Source organism: Pongo pygmaeus, chromosome 13 (assembly GCF_028885625.2).
Source record: "Pongo pygmaeus isolate AG05252 chromosome 13, NHGRI_mPonPyg2-v2.0_pri, whole genome shotgun sequence".
Classification (NCBI taxonomy): domain Eukaryota; kingdom Metazoa; phylum Chordata; class Mammalia; order Primates; family Hominidae; genus Pongo; species Pongo pygmaeus.
Window position 1 is genome coordinate 120,659,824 of NC_072386.2, and position 19,071 is coordinate 120,678,894.

Below are 19,071 nucleotides of genomic sequence, written 5' to 3' on the forward strand. Positions count from 1 at the left end.
GTAAAGGGCACAGGGACAGAGGGCAGGCAGGGGCTTGACCATGGACAGCCTCACCAGCCACGGTAAACATGTTGGAAGATTTAAGAAAGGAAGTGACAGACGGATGCAGTGGCTCACGCCTGTAATCCCAGCACTTTGGGAGGTCGAGATGGGCGGATTATTCGAGGTCAGGAATTCGAGACCACCCTGGCCAACATGGTGAAATGCCATCTCTATTAAAAATACAAAAAAAATTAGCTAGGCATAGTGGCACACACCTGTAATCCCAGCTACTTGGGAGGCTGAGGCAGGAGAATTGCTTGAACCTGGGTGATGGAGGTTGCAGTGAGCTGAGATCGCACCATTGCATTCCAAGTCTGGGTGATGGAGCAAGACTCCGTCTCAACAACAACAACAACAACAAAAGAAAGGAAGTGACATGGGCTGATCTACATTATTTCAATGTCAAGCTGGCTGCTGCAGGGGGAGGCTGTTACACTTGCACTCTCTCTAAGGGAGAGCTGGTGGTGGCTCTGACATGGAGATGGACAGTTGGACCACTGGCCACAGGGTAAGCATGGAAGCACAGAAATTAATTAGGAGGCTCAGCAGAGTCCTCTAGATGAGAGATAATGAGGCACAGGACTAGGGGTAGATGTGGAAGAGGGGTGAGAAGTGCTTGGACTCAGAACATTTACTGAAGGCAGAGCCAACTAGACTTGCTAACAGATAAGAGATGGTGTGTAAGAGAAAAGAGAAAAGCTCTGGGTGACTATGTGTTTGGCCAGAGCACCTGAGTTTAAGAAAAGGTGCCCCATTTATTGAGAACTGGAGGGAGTGCAGACTGGAATGGAACATGGATGAGGACTTTGGGGGATCAGAAGTTTGTTTTGGAGCTGGGCGTGGTGGCTCATGCCTGTGATCCCAGCACTATGGGAGGCGAAGGCAGGCAGATCAGCTGAGGACAGGACTCCGGGACCAGCCTGGCCAATATGGCAAAATCCCATCTCTATTAAAAATACAAAAATTAGCCAGGCGTGGTGGCAGGTGCCTGTAATCCCAGCTACTCGGGAGGCTGAGAATGGCTTGAACCCAGGAGGCAGAGCTTGCAGTGAGCCGAGATCGCGCCACTGCACTCCAGCCTGGTGACAGAGTGAGATTCTGTCTCAAAAAAAAAAAAAAAAAAAAAAAGTTTGTTTTGGGGTGGGCTAACAGGGTCACTGCACTACACCACTCTGGAGCCATCATTCACACTTGCTGGACTCCAGTCCTCTGCTGACAAAGGTGCAATGGTGATGCTGTATTAGGCATCTAAGGAGAGATGTCAAACAGGTGGCCAAACAAGAATCAAATGAGATATGAAACATGAGTCAAGTAATTCTCACAATTCCCAGAAAAAAAGGAAAGTATCATTAATTCTAGCTTGCAAAGGAGAAACACAAAATCCAAGATCACATTTCAAGCCCATGAAATGAAGAAAAGAATTTAAGTGTCCTGTTTACTAAGTATGTTATGCCATGAATGATAAAATTTAAAAAGAATTTTTTTTTTTGAGATTGGGGGGTGGATCTCACTATGTTGTCCAGGCTGGTCTTGAACTCCCCGGCCCTGAGCAATCCTCTTGCCTCAGCCTTTCAGGTAGCTGGAAAACTTTTTTTTTTTTTTTTTTGGGGGGGGCTCACCAGACCAGTGGTTTTGCAGGTGAAACAACCACAGTGGTGAAAGGGCCCACTCTTAATGAACAGAATGCCACTTTTACATGTTCTTTCAAAACAAAGAAGATGGCTGGGCATGGTGGCTCATGCCTGTAATCCCAGTAGTTTGGGAGGCCAAGGCAGGCAGATCACCTGAGGTCAGGAGTTTGAGACCAGCCTGGTCAACATGGTGAAACCTTGTCTGTACTAAAAATACAAAACTTAGCTAGGTGTGGTGGTGGGCGCCTGTAATCCCAGCTACGGGGGAGGCTGAAGCAGGAAAATTGCTTGACCCTGGGAGGCAGAGGTTGCAGTGAGCCAAGATTGCACCATCGCACTCCAGCCTGGGCAACAAGAGCAAAACTCAGTCTCAAAAAAAAAAAAAAAAAAAAAAAAAAAAAATCAGAAATGGACTTGTAAGTAGCTAGATTATATACATAAACTCCTTTTAGTTTTTGCTTTCCTTCATGCTAAGCTTTACCTATTTGCTATCGTCTCTTATAACATTTTGTTTTCCTAAATGTATTGGAGTCAGTCCATGCTGCAGAACTGGCTTATAGGAAATTAAACCCCTTCATAAGGTCCATAAATAGGACCTACTGAATATCTAACTTTAAAAAGAATGTTATAGGTTTTAGTGCAGTATCCATTTTCAAACATTTCAGAAACCTCGGGAGAAGTTTTAAATGGTCAATTCTAAGTAATGTGAGGTCTGTAAGCATACAGGTTTGAGGTTTATAAACATTTTAGTGAGTCACTGAAAGTATTGTATAATTGTTTCCTCTAGAACTCTTCAGCTAACTGCTGCCAAAAAGTGATTCTGCTTCTGGCCAGCACTTTGTAAGTAATGAACCATATTTTCCACCTGCAGGGAGAAGTTTTCTTGGAATTCCAGAAAATGTTGGCAAGAACCTCCTGGTTCTCCTTCTGGAGCTACAAATCTTCACAAATTTCTCATATATGATTAGTGGTAATCACTGTGGAAAAGCCCAGACGTACTCAAAGGCTGGAGCTACACCAAACAACCTCCAAAACTCTTTTCTTCAGTAACTTGATTCAATGTTCAAAAGTTGCTGATAAGAGTACATTTACAGTAGTTCTTACGGAGGAATACATGTGTTACCAACTCTGAATTACCCACATCTGAGATAAGCTGATTCACACCCATGTTGATCATTTCAGTGACATTTGGAAATCTATCTATAAGTCTGTAAATCTATCAATAATTCTATCTGTAATTCTACTATAATTATCTGAACATAAATTATCAGAGTTTTATCAAGAACCATAAATCATGTATGTTTAATCATGTATGCTTTGACCTCATAGTCTCACTTCTGGGAATTTAGTTTGGGGAAATAATCTCAGCCCACACACAATGCAAACAGCTTTGGAAGTAAAGAGTTTACTGCTGTATTATTTACACAACTAACTAAGTAAATGAGTCAAAAACTGGTAATAGCCTATAAATCAACCAATACAGAATTAGTTAGGCAAATCATAACTTTGTTAGAACAGTGCACAGCTACTAAAATTCCAAATATTTTTTCTTTCTTTTTTAACTTCTCTTCCAATAACTTTGAAAAAAATTCCAATTATTTAAACTACACTTTTGGCCAGGCACAACTGCTCACGCCTATAATTCCAGCACTTTGAAAGGCCGACGCAGGAAGATTGCTTGAGCCCAGGAGTTCAAGACCAGCCTGGGCAACATAGCCAGCCCTATCCCTAAAAAAAATTAAAAAAAAATTTTTTTTAAATCTAAAAACAAAAACACATACTTTTTCAGGTAAAAACATGGAAAATGCTTATAATATTAAATGGAGAATCAAGAAGAATATAAATTATAGCTATAGTAGGATTAATATTCCTAACTTTTTTTTTTTTTTTTTTTTTTTGAGGTGGAGTCTCGCTCTGTGGCCCAGGCTGGAGTGCAATGGCGCAATCTCGGCTCATTGCAAGCTCCGCCTCCCAGGTTCACGCCATTCTCCTGCCTCAGCCTCCTGAGTAGCTGGGACTACAGGCACCTCCCATGCCTGGCTAAGTTTTTGGGTTTTTTGTTTGTTTGTTTGTTTGTATTTTTAGTAGAGATGGGGTTTCACCATGTTAGCCAGGATGGTCTCGATCTCCTGACCTCATGATCCCCCTGCCTCGGCCTCCCAAAGTGCTAGGATTACAGGCATGAGCTACCACGCCTGGCCTTTTATTTTATTTTATTTATTATTTTTTTTAGACTGAGTCTTGTCTGTCACCCAGGCTGGAGTGCAGTGGCGCGTTCTCGGTTCATTGCAATCTCTGCCTCCTGCATTCAAGTGATTCTCCTGCCTCAGCTTCCCGAGTAGCTGGGATGCAGACATGCGCCACCAAGCCCAGCTAATTTTTGTATTTTTAGTGGAGACGGGGTTTCACCATGTTGGCCAGGCTGGTCTCAAACTCGCAACCTCAAGCAATCCACCCGCCTCGGCCTCCCAAAATGCTGGGATTATAGGCATAAGCCACTGCGCCCAGCCAATATTCTTAAATATTATACATATCTGCAAATGATATCAGGAAGAAAATTTTGAAAAATGAGGATTTTTGATTTATAAGGGATTGTGAGATTTTGTCCTTTAATTCAGTTTTAGTAATATTCTTTTTGTATGCAACCCCAAGGACTGGCCACTGATTCCATTATATCTAAAGAGATAGTGAACATCTCACTGAAAATGCAATTGCCCTAAGTGGAACCCACTAGGTGAAGAAGCTATAGGGCCTCCTTGTCCGGGGCTTCCAGGACTGCTCATGTTTTCCTAAAGAGACAGATGCAGGCTCAGATGTCAGGCAAGGAAGAACCTAAACTGCTAAGTTCTTGCAGTGGGGAAAGGTTCTCTTTTTAGTGAATCTGCTTTTTCTTTTGTTTTGTTTTGAGATGGAGTCTCACTCTGTCGCCCACGCTGGAGTGCAGTGGTGCTCACTGCAACCTCCGCCTCCAGGTTCAAGCAATTCTCCTGCCTCAGCCTCCTGAGTAGCCGGGATTATAGGCATGCACCACCACGCCTGGGTAATTTTTTTTATTTTCTATTTTTAGTAGAGACAGGGTCTCACCACATTGGTCAGGCTGGTCTGGAACTCCTGACCTTGTGATCCGCCCACCTCAGCCTCCCAAAGTTCTGGGATTACAGGTGTGAGCCACCGCACCTGGCCGTGAATCTGCATTTTTTAAAAATCAACATATTTTCACCAAAATGAGCCTACAGTTTTGTGCATCAGGAAAAACAATGGATATTCATAACATTAAAATGAACTGTGTTGTGATACAAAAATATAGTATATGTGCAGAATAAAAAGCATCTTTTCTCCTAGATACTTAAGTAGAAGTAGTAATCCTATTTTACAGTTAGATTTTTGTTTTTTGTTTTTTTTTGAGACAGAGTCTCACTCTGTCACTCAGGCTGGAGTGCAGTGGTGCGATCTCAGCTCACTGCAACTTCTGCCTTCTGGAATCAAATGATTCTCCTGACCTAGCCTCCAGAGTAGCTGGGACTACAGGCACATGCCACCACGCCTGGTTAATTTTTGTATTTTTAGTAGAGACAGGGTTTCACCATGTTGGCCAGGCTGGTCTCAAACTCCTGACCTCAGGTGATCCACCTGCCTTGGCCTCCCAAAGTGCTGGGATTACAGGCGTGAGCCACTGCGCTCATCCTACAGTTAGATTTGAAGACTTAAAGATCAAACAGCTGGTAGGGCTACACAGACAAGAATGCCATACAAAAAAAGGGAAGGAAACATCATCTTTGCACAGAGAGCCATTTTTCATCATGCTTACCCTTGTCAGAGATTCATCCATTCAAACACAGCAAAATGTAGGTAAAAAGTAATTTTCAACCAGTATTGCCCACTGAACTTGGACATTCTTTCTATATGCAGTAATGAGATCCAGCAGTAATCCTGTAAATTCGAAATCATCCATTTGGGCAGCCAGGATTCTACCACTGTATCAAATGGCCCAATCTGTACTATGCTGGTGGTTAAGGATGGTACTTAAGTAAGGCATTCTTTCTAGTCAGCCATGAAAAATAGTAGCTGGGTCTAAAATGTTAAAAGCAGCTTCTTGTTTCCTATGCCATCAACCAATTCCACATTTTTTTTATTTATTTATTTTTCGAGATGGAGTCTTGCTCAGTCGCCCAGGCTAGAGTGCAGTGGCACAATCTCAGCTCACTGCAACCTCTGCCTCCTGGGTTCAAGCAATTCTCCTGCCTCAGCCTCCCAAGTAGCTGGGATTCCAAGTGCATGCCACCACGCCCAGCTAATTTTTGTATTTTTAGTAAAGACGGGGTTTCACCATGTTGGCCAGGCTGGTTTCGAACTCCTGGTCTCAAGTGATCCACTCGCCTCGGCCTCCCAGAGTGCTGGGATTACCACTTCAAGTGAGCCACTGTGCCTGGCCCAATTACACATTTTTAGAAAGGTCATTTTAAAATCACTGAACAACTACCGTATAGAGGCCTAAACATGCTCCGTTTTCTTTTTCTTTTTTTTTTTTTTGAGATGGAGTCTCGCTGTGTCACCCAGGCTAAAGTGCAATGGCACAATCTCTGCTCACAGCAACCTCTGCTTCCTAGGTTCAAGTGATTCTCCTGCCTCAGCCTCCCAAGTAGCTAGGATTACAGGCACGCGCCACTGTGCCTGGCTAATTTTTGTATTTTTAGTAGAGATGGGGTTTCGCCATGTTGGCAAGGCTGGTCTTGAACTCCTGACCTCAGGTGATCTGCCGACTTTGGCCTCCCAATGTGCTGGGATTATAAGTGCTCCATTTTCTGTAACAAGCCCTGATCGAGAAGCTCTGGGGTGGAAATGAGATTCTGCATTGAGTTACAGAATGATTACAGCAAGAGAAACTGGATATGCAGCATCTATATATCAGTATACTGGAACATTGCGCTGGGAGGTTCATATTTGTCTTCTCATAATCGTCCCCACAACTTCCTAAGGTGGCTATAATCAGCGTCAGCTTAGAGATTCCTAAGTGTATGCTCACAGAGTTTTCATAACCTGCCTAGGGCAGGGCTGCTAGGAATCTTGAGCAGGGTTGTTGGCTGGAAAGCTTGCATCCTTTCCTCTCGCTGCCCACCACCAAGCAGGGGGCTCCAGCTCTGTGAACACAGAACTTATGTCGCCTCTCCCTGTCTTTTAAGACAGACTTGAAGCATGCTGTCAGCCCCTCATCACAGCATAGTGGGAAGGCGACTGAGTCTGGCCTCAGAAAACCTGGATTTGAGTTCTAACTCTGTTATGCTGTGTGTGCCAATAATTAAACTCACCAGAAGACAGAAATGATAGCATTCCACTGTTGTTTTAAGACTCATCCTTACAAAAAACAGTGTTTACTAAGTAAAGTCAGGGTAGCCAGAAGTAAAAGCTCTAAAGGAGAAATGTTGGTTATTACGAGAAGGTCTTAAATAGCTCCTTTTCTTCTTTTATTTTCTGTTTTTTTTTTTTTGAGATGGAGTCTTGCTCTGTCGCCCAGGCTGGAGTGCAGTGGCGTGATCTTGGCTCACTGCAAGCTCTGCCTCCCGGGTTCACGCCATTCTCCTGCCTCAGCGTCCCAAGTAGCTGGGACTACAGGCACCCACCACCACGCCCGGCTAATTTTTTTTTTTTTTTTTTTTTTTTTTTAGTAGAGACGGGGTTTCACCGTGCCAGGATGGTCTCGATCTCCTGACCTCGTGATCCGCCTGCCTCGGCCTTCCAAAGTGCTGGGATTACAGGCGTGAGCCACCGCGCCTGGCCTCTTCTTTTTTTTTTTTTTGAGACAGGGTCTCACTCTGTCACCCAGGCTAGAGTGCAGTGGTGCCATCTCAGCTCACTGCAACCTCCGCCTCCCAGGTTCAAGTGATTCTTATACCTCAGCCTCCTGAGTAGCTGGGATTACAGGCATGCGCCATCACACCCAGCTAATTTTTTAAAATGTATTTTATATTTTTAGTAGAGAAGGGGTTTCATCATGTTGCCAGGCTGGTCTCGAACTTCTGACCTCAAGTGATCCGCCCCCCTCAGCCTCCCGAGTGCTGGGATTACAGGTGTGAGCCACCACGCCCAGCCAAACCGCTCTTTTTCTAAGGCTAGCTGCAGATGAGGATGTTCATACTGTTTACTCCAGAATCCTTGAAGGCATGTCGGAAAAAACTCACTGGAAACAAAACCATGCCTACAAACACGCACTGCCCCGAGAGGGAGGCAGCCTGGGGGCCCCCCAGCTCCGCAACAGAGCAACACACCCAGCTCACTGCACCTTCCTGTGCTCCAGGGTCCATATCTTGGGTAAAATCTGGAGAACCAGCAGTCCCCATTGAGGTTAGCTATTATAATCTATAGCAAGCACGAGGCTAAACACTCGGCCTCCCGAAGTGCTGGGACTATAGGCATGAGCCACCACTCCAGGCCCAATATTATTGGAATCATTTTTTAAATTACAGTGATTAGTATACCATAATGCTAATTCATTATTTACTCATTCAAAATAATGGCAACAATTATGCAGAAAAAAGAAAAAAACAGGCCAGGCATGGGGGTTTATGCCTGTAATCCCAATGCTTTGGGAGGCTGAGGTGAGAGAATCACCTGAACCCAGGAGTTTGAGACCAGACTGGGCAACATAGCAAGACCTTGTCTCTACAAAATTTTTAAAAACTGGCTGAGCATGGTGGCATATGCCTGCGGTCCCAGCTACTTGGGAAGCTAAGATAGGAGGATCACTTGAGTCCAGGAGGTTGAGGCTACAGTGAGCCATGATCGCACCACTGCACTCCAGCCTAGGCAACAGAATGAGACCCTGAAGAAAAAAAAAAAAAAAGAAGAAAGAAAGAAGGAAAAAGAAAAAAAAATGCTCATGAAGCATTATATTAAAATAGTACAAACAGGTCAGGTGTGGTGGCTCACGCCTGTAATCCCAGCACTTTGGGAGGTCAAGGCAGGTAGATCACCTGAGCTCAGGATTTCAAGACCAGCCTGGCCAACATGGTGAAACTCCATCTTTACTAAAAATACAAAAATTAGCCGGGCATGGTAGGGGGTACCTGTAATCCCAGATACTCAGGAGGCTGAGGCAGGAGAATCACTGGAACCCAGAAGGCAGAGGCTGCAGTGAGCTGAGTTTGCGCAACTGCACTCCAGCCCGGGCAACAGAGTGAGACTCCGTCTCAAACAAAATTAAATAAATAAATTAAATAGCACAAATACACACATTTGCTTACTGATATTTGTTCTAATATTTCAAAAGGTTTCATGATTTTCTAAAATGTCATTTTAATTTAATTATAGAATGTTTCAAAAGAGCATGATGTTTACAGCTCCTCCCAACAGAACATCTGACTCAGAAACCTGTACTTGCAGTTCTTCTTAAAATAAAAGGAACACTATGTATTGCAAGATATTTAATGTGTATCTGTACCACCTATAATTTATTCCATAAATTACTATAATTTTTGATTAACAAAAGGAACTAAATCCAAAATACAGATATGACAGACTATAAAAAAGTCATCATTAACAGTGAGTAAATAAAATATAAAACAACTTGGTCATAACACAGCAAAGGAATATGAGGGGGCGCGGTGGCTCACGCTTGTAATCCCAGCAGTTTGGGAGGTCAAGACGGGTGGATCATTTGAGGTCAGGAGTGCGAGACCAGCCTGGCCAACATGGTGAAACCCTATCTCTACCAAAAATATAAAAAATTAGCCAGGTATAGTGGCATGTGCCTATAATCCCAGCTACTTGGGAGGCTGAAGCAGGAGAATCGCTTGAACCTGGGAGGTGGAGGTTGCGGTTAGGCGAGATCACGCCACTGCACTCCAGTCTGGGCAACACAGTGAGACTCTGTCTTAAAAAAAAAAAAAAAAAAAAAAAGAGAGAGAGACAAAGCATTGACAAAAGAAACAAACAGGAAAAGAATATAAACCTTTGGAAGGTCAAGGGAAGTTCAGGGTCCAGGGAAGCAGTCCATAACCATGTTAAGATTTCCGGTATTTATTTTATCATTATGTTAGATATTTGTACTTCATTCTGAACCTTAGTATTCCATTTCACTGCATCCTTTCTGTCACTAAAGAAATCTTTAATGAATGGTCCAGCAGAGACTGTCATCTAATTTAGGGCTCCAGTGCAGGGTTTCTCATGCTCAGCACTATGGACATTTCGGGCCAGGTCATTCTTCGCTGTGGAGCTGTCCTGTGTATTGTGGGAGGCTTAGCTGCCTCCCTGGCCTCTTATCTCTAGATACCAGTAGCAACCTCTTAGCCACAATCCCTGAGACAACCAAAAGTGTCTCCAGACACTGACAAATGTGGCTGGAGTAGGGAGTAAAACTGTCCCTAGTTGAGAACCACTGTGCTAATGTCAACAGACGAAAATTCATCTGTTTATTGGCATATTGTTGTTGTTTTAAACCAATGGGTTGATCTTAAGGCATTTATCTCTTCCTAACTTTTAAACCTATCCAAGGCCATATGCTACACATTTATAGTTTAGAAAGAACTAAATTGAGACATTTTCAAACGCCTTCCTGCCCAACGGCCCTGGCTGCTCTCTATTGAATGCTTATCCCAAGGCAGGTCCTAATCATCCCTCAAGTCTTGTTAAGTAAGGCCTTAACTGCGAAGTCCCTTGGGAAGCTTCTTCCTGACCCTAGAGCATGAGCATATCAGAAATCCTATTATATGCTCTCATAGCACGTTGTACTCTTACTTTGTGGCAACTACCATAATTGCAATTAAATAATCACTTTTGTCATTATTACTTAATGTCTCCTCCATTTCAGCAGAAGCCATAGCAATCTTGTTGGCTCACGCATCCCCAGGGCATTAAAAGAACTGTTGTGGCTGGACTCAGTGGCTCACGCCTGTAATCCCAGCACTTTGGGAGGCCAAGGTGGGTGGATCACGGTGGTCTGAGGAGTTTGAGACCAGCCCGACCAATATGGTGAAACCCCATCTCTATGAAAAATACAAAATATTAGCTGGGCATGGTGGCGGGCACCTGTAATCTCAGCTACTGAGGGAGGAGAATTGCTTGAACCCGGGGGGCGGAGGTTGCAGGGAGTTGAGATCGCACCACTTCACTCAGGCCTGGACAAAAGGGCGAAACTCCGTCTCAAAAAAAAAAAAAAAATTTATCACTGGCCAACGTGGTTACTTTATTACTAGTAACAAATTTTTCCACACTTCACATGCAATCGAAGTACAATGATACAGACCATGGCTTAAAGATAAATCCCTTAAGGCAAAATCATGACTAAGAACAGACTTTGAGCATTCATTTTTCTCTTTGGTTACCAACAAAACCTATTTATGAAAAGACGATAATGGTGGCAAGAGGAACAATAAGGTTTGCTTCATTAGATATCAATGAATGAGCTGAGGAACAGAATGGATGTAACTGGGGATATCTTTCCATTTTTTTGACCTACTTACAAGCAGTAATTTTTTTTTTTTTTTTTTTTTTTTTTGAGATGGAGTTTTGCTCTTGTCACCCAGGCTGGAGTGCAATGGCAAGATCTCGGCTCACTGCAACCTCCGCCTCCTGGGCTCAAGCAATTCTCGTGCTTCAGACTCCCGAGTAGCACTCAGACTCTGAGTGCTTCAGACTCCGAGTATGGGTACCCGTCACCACGCCCAGCTAATTTTTATATTTTTAGTAGAGAAGGGGTTTCATCATGTTGACCAGGCTGATCTCGAACTCCTTAGCTCAGGTTATCCATCTGCCTAGACTTTCCAAAGTGCTTGGATTACAGGCATGAGCCACCATGTCCGGCTGATAAGTACTAATTTTAATACCATTTATTCCACAGAGCATACACCATATTATATTACTTATTTGTTTTTTAAATGTCTGATACCCTGAAATATATTTAAATTCCTCAAAGGGATGCATATTCCTGGGTCCACAGATGAGTTTCAGAGTGTCTGAAGGACCCTTGACATTTTACGTAGAGACCTAGAAACACTTTCTAGGAACAGAGTCTGTAACTTTTTTTTTTTTTTTTTTTTCTTTTTGAGACGGAGTCTTGCTCTGTTGCCCAGGCTGGAGCACAGGAAAAAATCTCGGCTCACTGCAACCTCCGCCTCCCAGGTTCAAGCGTTTCTCCTGCCTCAGTCTCCTGAGTAGCTGGGATTACAGCCACATGCCACCACGCCTGGCTAATTTTTGTATTTTTAGTAGAGATGGGGTTTCGCCATGTTGACCAGGCTGGTCTCAAACTCCTGACCTTGTGATCCGCCTACCTCGGCCTCCCAAAGTCCTGGAATTACAGGCATGAGCCACCGCGCCCAGCTGGGGTCCATAACTTTTATATGATTCTCAAAGGTATGAGTTTAAGACCCATAGTCTTATATGGTTTTATTTAATTTTAATCTTCTAGGGATATTCCCACTGTGTTTGGTCCATCTTTTAGGAATAAAAAGAATAAAGTTTTGCTTACTGATTTCCTCTCCTGTTTCAGTTCCTGAACATAGCGTGCCAAGTCCACAATGATCTGTGACGCCATGTTCTCGGAGATAACTTCATGCTGCCCCGCGTAATCATTCATTTCGTTCAGGGTGGAAATGAAAGCTTTACATGACGTATACCTATGGAACAGAACACATGCCACTCCGTTTCACACAAGGCCACGTTCATTCATATTCTGCTTTACACCAGGAAAATATTAATTAAAATCAGGTTAATTGGCATCCACCTCTCATAGGATCCTGAGTATTCATTACACATCGAGTGTTCTCATCAAAATGGCTCAGAATTAATTACAATTGAAACACTTTTCATTTTGCAAAACTGAACCGCTCTGCATAATGTCATATTTGGCTTCATTAATACTTAGCCAAGATATAATCCAAAATTCATATACATGCTATATGTACTAATGTAAAGGATATTTAGATATACATAATACGTAATATTTGAGCAGTCTGTGTTAAGATGCCTTAATTGCTGACTGAAATGGACATATTTCTTGGATGAATGACTAGCATGACAGGGACTCCTGATAGTGCCAAACCAAATCAGCTCTAGAATGCAGATTTCATACTTCCTGTTTTTGCTTAATTACATTCTAAAGTTTTCCTAATTACTTTAATTGAAACAATCTGGCATAGGTCCAGTGACTCCGTATAAGAAAATTATGTTTTTACTGTTCTCTCCTCCAATTTAAAAACTGACACAAAATGAATGGGAAATACAACTTATTTTTATAGACATGTATTTCTCCTTTCCATATGTAGTCATCAATGGCATGTGTCTATTACAAGACAATTTTCAATGGTAAACATACTTGTATTCTTCTTCCTCCTTCGAGTTCTTTTTAGGTTGGTACTTCTTTGAAAGATTCCTGAAATAAAAATGCAGACATGTCAGCTTTATATAGAAAGAGAATTAAGAAATCAGGAATGAAAGATAACATTAGTGCTTTTGTTACAAGTTTAAAACAAACAAAAAAAAGTCCACAGCTGAAATCCATTTCCTTCAATCTTTCAACATGTGTGATGAAGCTACTGTTATTAAGAACGTGCACAGCTTTTCATCTTTTGTCTCAAAGGCAGAGCAAATAAGAACAGAATTATTTAATTGGAGAGGACAGACCATGTGTAAATATGCAGTGGCTTTCTTCTTTTTTGAGATGGAGTCTCATTCTGTTGCCCAGGCTGGAATGCGGTAGTGTGATCTCAGCTCACTGCAACTTCCGCCTCCCGGGTTCAAGCGATTCTCCTGCCTCAGCCTCCCAAGTAGCTGGGACTACAGGTGCACGCCACCACATCTGGCTAATTTTTTTTGTATTTTTAGTAGAGACGGGGTGTCACCATGTTGGTCAGGCTGGTCTCGAACCCCTGACCTCAAATGATCTGCCTGCCTTGGCCTCCCAAAGTGCTGGGATCACAGGTGTGAGCCATGGCGCCTGGCCGTGCAGTGGCTTTCATTTGTAGCACTGAGCTGTTTTTCTTCTCAGGCCACCATTCTCTTGTGGTCATCCTGAGTTGGGGCATTATTTCTTCAAATCCAAGGAAAACTGCGTCCAAATATTTAAAAATCAGAGTGCCGGCCGGGCACAGTGGCTCACGCCTGTAATCCCAGCACTTTGGGAGGCCGAGGCAGACGGATCACCTGAGATTGGAAGTTCGAGACTGGCCTGACCAACATGGAGAAACCCCGTCCCTACTAAAAAATACAAAATTAGCTGGGTGTGGTGGCGCATGCCTGTAATCCCAGCTATTCAGGAGGCTGAGGCAGAAGAATCGCTTGAACCCGGGAGGAGGAGGTTTCGGTGAGCTGAGATCGCACCATTGCACTCCAGCCTGGGCAACAAAAATGAAACTCCATCTCAAAAAAAAAAAAAAAAAAAAATCAGCGTGCCAAGGGCATGTTTCTAAGGCTATGTGGCTGCTCTACCAGCGAGCGCATGAAAACCACCTGTGAATAAGTCTTCTTGAAGGAAGTCAAGACAATATTTTGGGGGTGTTGATGCTAAGACATTTAACTAGAAAAACTTTTAACCTGCCTAGCAGGTTTGCATTGAACACATTCAGATTAGCCAAAATCATCCTAGTTTCCCTTCCTAATCTCATCTCCAGGTTAAGAATCTAAATATTTTTCTTTATATTCACAAATAGACACAAAAACTAAGAGGTAATCACAGAAAAAAAAAAAAAACCCTCACTAACACTGGTTCTACTGACTGATTTCTCCTGGGTCCTGACTTTAGGTTACTGTAGTTAGAGAAATAGCCATAGCAGCCGGGCACGGTGGCTCATGCCTATAATCCCAGCACTTTGGGAGGCTAAGGCGGGTGGATCACAAGGTCAGGAGATCGAGACCATCCTGGCTAACACGGTGAAACCTCGTCTCTACTAAAAATAGAAAAAATTAGCTGGGCATGGTGGCGGGCGCCTGTAGTCCCAGCTACTCGGGAGGCTGAGGTAGGAGAATGGCATGAACCCAGGAGGCGGAGCACGCAGTGAGCTGAGATCGCGCCACTGCACTCCAGCCTGGGCAACAGAGCGAGACTCCGTCTCAAAAAAAAAAAAGAGAAATAGCCATGGCATGTTTTCTTGTTTGTTTGTTTGAGACAGAGTTTCACTCTTGTTTCCCAGGCTGGAGGGCAGTGGCACGATCTTGGCTCACTACAACCTCCACCTCCCGGGTTCAAGTGATTCTCCTGCCTCAGCCTCCCGAGTAGCTGGGATTGCAGGCATACACCACCACGCCCAGATAATTTTTGTGCTTTTTAGTAGAGACGGGGTTTCACCACGTTGGTCAGGCTGGTCTCGAACTCCTGAGCTCAGGTGATCTGCCCGCCTCGGCCCCCCAAAGTGCCACTGCACCCGGCCAAGAAATAGCGAGAGCATGCTGAGCAGTAATCCACAGTAGGAACTCCATGTGTCAGCATCTCAGTCCTAACTTCCTTGTTAATTCCCTGTTGCTATTCCTCTTTATTATTTCACATTTTACTTTTATTTCTTCTACTTCCCCCAAATCTACAGACGTGCCTAGAAAAATATGTGATAATGAATTTACAATTTTGATCATGGTATGTTTTGCATACCAAGTGACATGTGGTTTCATCTGTAACAAATGCTACTAGATGATGGGAGAGGCCACCGGCTTCAGTACAAAGGGCATTGCTCTGGGAATCAAGAGACCATGTGCCCGGACAGCATGACCTCAGCAAATGAGCCAGTCTGTGCTTCCCATTCCTAATGTGTACGTCAGCAGGGGTTGGACGACATGACCTCCATTGTCCTTCTTGTTTTGAAATTCTGTGGGACTAGATAACATCCAGTAGAATATCAACTGCTGCAATTATTCAAAAAATGGAGGCATGTATATATAATAGTTTAAAAGTTATAATTAGACTGACTGATGAAAGAATGTAGTTAATTCAAGACTGAGATCATGTTGGCATACACGTCAACATATCAACTATGACATGCTTTCTCTGATGATACTGAGGATACATAGCAGAGTTTAATAATTCTAGATCCAAAAGAATGTGAAAAAGCAATTATTTCCTTAAAGAATGTCCCTTGGAGAAAAAACAATGCAAAAAAGAGAAATATTTTATGTCGAAAGCACAGTACAGGTCTTTGAGTTGGATTATGATCACAATCACTTCTTAAAAACACCATCACAACGATCAAGAATGAAAGGGGGCTGGGCACGGTGGCTCACGCCTGTAATCCCAACACTTTGGGAGGCCAAGGCGGGCAGATCACAAGGTCAGGAGTTCGAGACCAGCCTGACCAACATGGTGAACTCTCGTCTCTACTAAAAATACAAAAATTAGCTGGGCGTGGTGGCGCGTGCCTGTAATCCAAACTACTTGGGAGGCTGGGGCAGGAGAATGGCTTGAACCTGGGAGGCAGAGGTTGTAGTGAGCTGAGACTGTGCCACTGCACCCTAGCCTGGGCGACAGAGTGAGACTCCATCTCAAAAAAAAAAAAAAAAGAAAGAAAAAAGAAAGGGAAGTGTGTGCAAAACAGATGACTACATAATCAATGAGTTATTTTACAAATATATTGAGAGCAGCACATATGGGTGATTAGAGTATTGGAAAAGTGTGGTGGCTGCATGTGAGATATTTCTAGTGCGTGGTTTATTTTACAATTCATTTTTATTTTTTATTTTAATTTTTTTAGAGACAGGGTCTTGTTCTGTCACCTGGACTGGAGTGCAGTGGCGTGATCATGGCTCACTGCAAACCTCGACCTCCTGGGCCCCAGGGATCTTCCCACCTTAGCCTCCTAAGTGGCTAGGACTACAGGTGCAAACCACCATGCCCAGCTCATTTTTATTATTTTCTGTAGAGAAACAGTCTTGCCATGTTGCTGAGGCTGGTCACAAACTCCTAGCCTCAAGCAATCCTCTCACCTCAGCCTCCCATAGTGCTGGAATTACAGGCATGAGCCACCGTGCCCAGACTACTGCATGATTTTAAATATTAATCATTTCTTCTGTTACCTATAACTTACAAATTGAAAATACCACTTCTAAATTCACACTTCATATAAAAATTATTCCAAAATGTTAAATCCACATTTTCTTTATAGCTTCCTTCCAGTCCTTAGCAGCCATAAAAATCATGTAAATTTTATATCTAGTTGAAGGAAGCCTTACTTGACTCTGAATCTATTGATCCAGGTAAAACCAGTATTCTTTATAGTTCTCTTTTACCAGTCAAATCCTAAACAGGATTATATTAGATCACTTGTAGGTGATATACTGAAAAGACCATCGAGTTCTGATGAATGGGAATCACTTCGACAATACTGGCATATACAGCATTTAAAATGCTTCTTAAAAGCACTAATAAATAATTCACCAGTATAAACCTAGAAGCTAAAGAGATCTCAAAGTGAACTTCATTTCTAAGGATATTTATCTCAAGAACTGCTACAAAAAAAAGATCAACTTTCCATTGCTGTTCTCTTGGGACAAGGTTTTTGCCCTATTTGTATTACCATTATTTAAAAAATGAACATGGTTCGTTCAGGCGCGGTGGCTCACGCCTGTAATCCCAGCACTTTGGGAGGCCGAGGCAGGTGGATCGGGAGTTCAAGACCAGCCTGGCCAACATGGTGAAACCCCGTCTCTACTAAAAATACAAAAATTAGCTGGGCATGGTGACGTATACCTGTAGTCCCAGCTACTTGGGAGGGTGAGACAGGAGAATCTCTTAAACCTGGGAGGCGGAGGTTGCAGTGAGCCGAGATCATGCCACTGCACTCCAGCCTAGGTGACAGAGCTAGACTTTGTATTAAAACAAAAAAATCAAACAAAAAAAACCCCACAACAACAACAACAACAAAAATGAACAAGCAAATAAACCACCTAAAAAAACTTTCGACTTATGGGGTCTTTCTGAGAAGTCTGACGTGTTTTCAGGTAGAAAATCTCGACTTGTTTTTCAGGTAGCCTAACTAAAAGGTAAAAGAAAAAAATAAACATTCTTTTATAAGGATGGTGGATTTAGACCTGGCTGATTCAAAGAACCACAGGAAGGCTTTAAAAATGACTTACTCGGCCCTATTCCAGAGCCTCTGCAACAGAAGGTCTAGGGTGGGGCCCAAGAATGTTTTGTGTTTTTTTCACTATTTTTTTAAAGCTCACCACAAGATTTCTGGATCAAGATGGCAGAATAAAATCCAGCCAGAGAATTGTGCTTTCCCAACAACAAAAGGTGAAAAAATTAAAGACAGGGAAAATTTTAACAGCAGAAAATTGAAAAAAAAAAAAAAAATGAAGAAAGGAGTCTAAACCTTAGTCCATACACTTTAAAAAGTGATGACCAAGAAGAGCAACAGAAAATTCTGGGACAGCTTAGAATGGCTGCTGACTCCTTCCTCCCCATCACAGGAAGGGAAATACGTCCACAAACCCTGAAAATCAACCCAGACAGAAGTAAACTGGGAGGTACGCAGTAAGGGAATAGTGACAGAAAAATTCTAAGAGGAAGACATCTATGCTGACCACCGAAGGCCTTGGGCAGGAGCCGGGGCTCACCCCTTGGGGGTCCACTTTCTAGACCTCCAGGCTGAATGCCCTGGGGGTTCACCCCAAACCCAGGGATTCCACAGGATTAGGGATGTGGGTTCGCTGTGTCCCCACCCAAATCTCAACTTGAATTGTATCTCCCAGAATTCCCACATGCAGTGGGAGGGACCCAGAGGGAGGTAATTGAATCATGGGGGCTGGTCTTTCTCGTGCTATTCTCGTGATAGTGAATAAGTCTCACAAGATCTGACGGCTTTATCAGGGGTTTCCGCTTTTGCTTCTTCCTCATTTTCCCTTGCCGCTGCCATGTAAGAAGTGCCTTTCACCCCCAGCCATGATTCTGAGGCCTCCCCAGCCATGTGGAACTGTAAGTCAAATTAAACCTCTTTTTCTTCCCAGTCTCGGGTATGTCTTTATCGGCAGTGTGAAAACGGACTAATACAATTAGGGCAATCTTTGACCTAATGGCGTAAACCCCACAACAGAACCTCTAACAAAGTTTCAGAAGAAATGACAGAGCTCAGAGTCTCAAAGCCAGGCCCCTTCGTGACCCTGACTCTATAAACACCTGTCCTCAGCCTTCAGCAAACCAAGCAGAACATATAATACCCCAGTCCCAAGTGGAACTCAAAGGGAAAGACCAATGGCACCAGAAATGGATGGAAGCGTGGCAAGGAACACTCACCTACACTCCATCAGAGCAGACAGGGCACTGGTGCGGCTCACAGTGGAAACAAACACACGCCAGGTGTTGGCCTAAGACCTTTATGCTCTTTACCTCATTAAGCCCACTCAGCAACCTTATAAGGTGAGGAGGATGATGATGATGATGATGATGATGATGATGATGATGATAATGATGATGATTCACACTTTA

General features: G+C 43.2%; 1 protein-coding gene across 23 annotated transcripts in view; it reads right to left on the bottom strand.

Annotated features, from left to right (window-relative positions):
- FNBP1 (formin binding protein 1) overlaps positions 1 to 19,071 on the bottom strand; it is a 156,479-nt gene that overhangs the window by 77,255 nt on the left and 60,153 nt on the right. For all 23 annotated transcript variants that reach the window (XM_063650407.1, XM_054501233.2, XM_054501226.2 and 20 more), the window contains exons 3-4: positions 12,982 to 13,038; positions 12,136 to 12,283 (exon numbers count right to left, since the gene is read on the bottom strand). In XM_063650407.1, the coding sequence (XP_063506477.1) occupies positions 12,136 to 12,283; positions 12,982 to 13,038 (205 nt within the window). The remainder of the gene's footprint in view (positions 1 to 12,135; positions 12,284 to 12,981; positions 13,039 to 19,071) is intronic.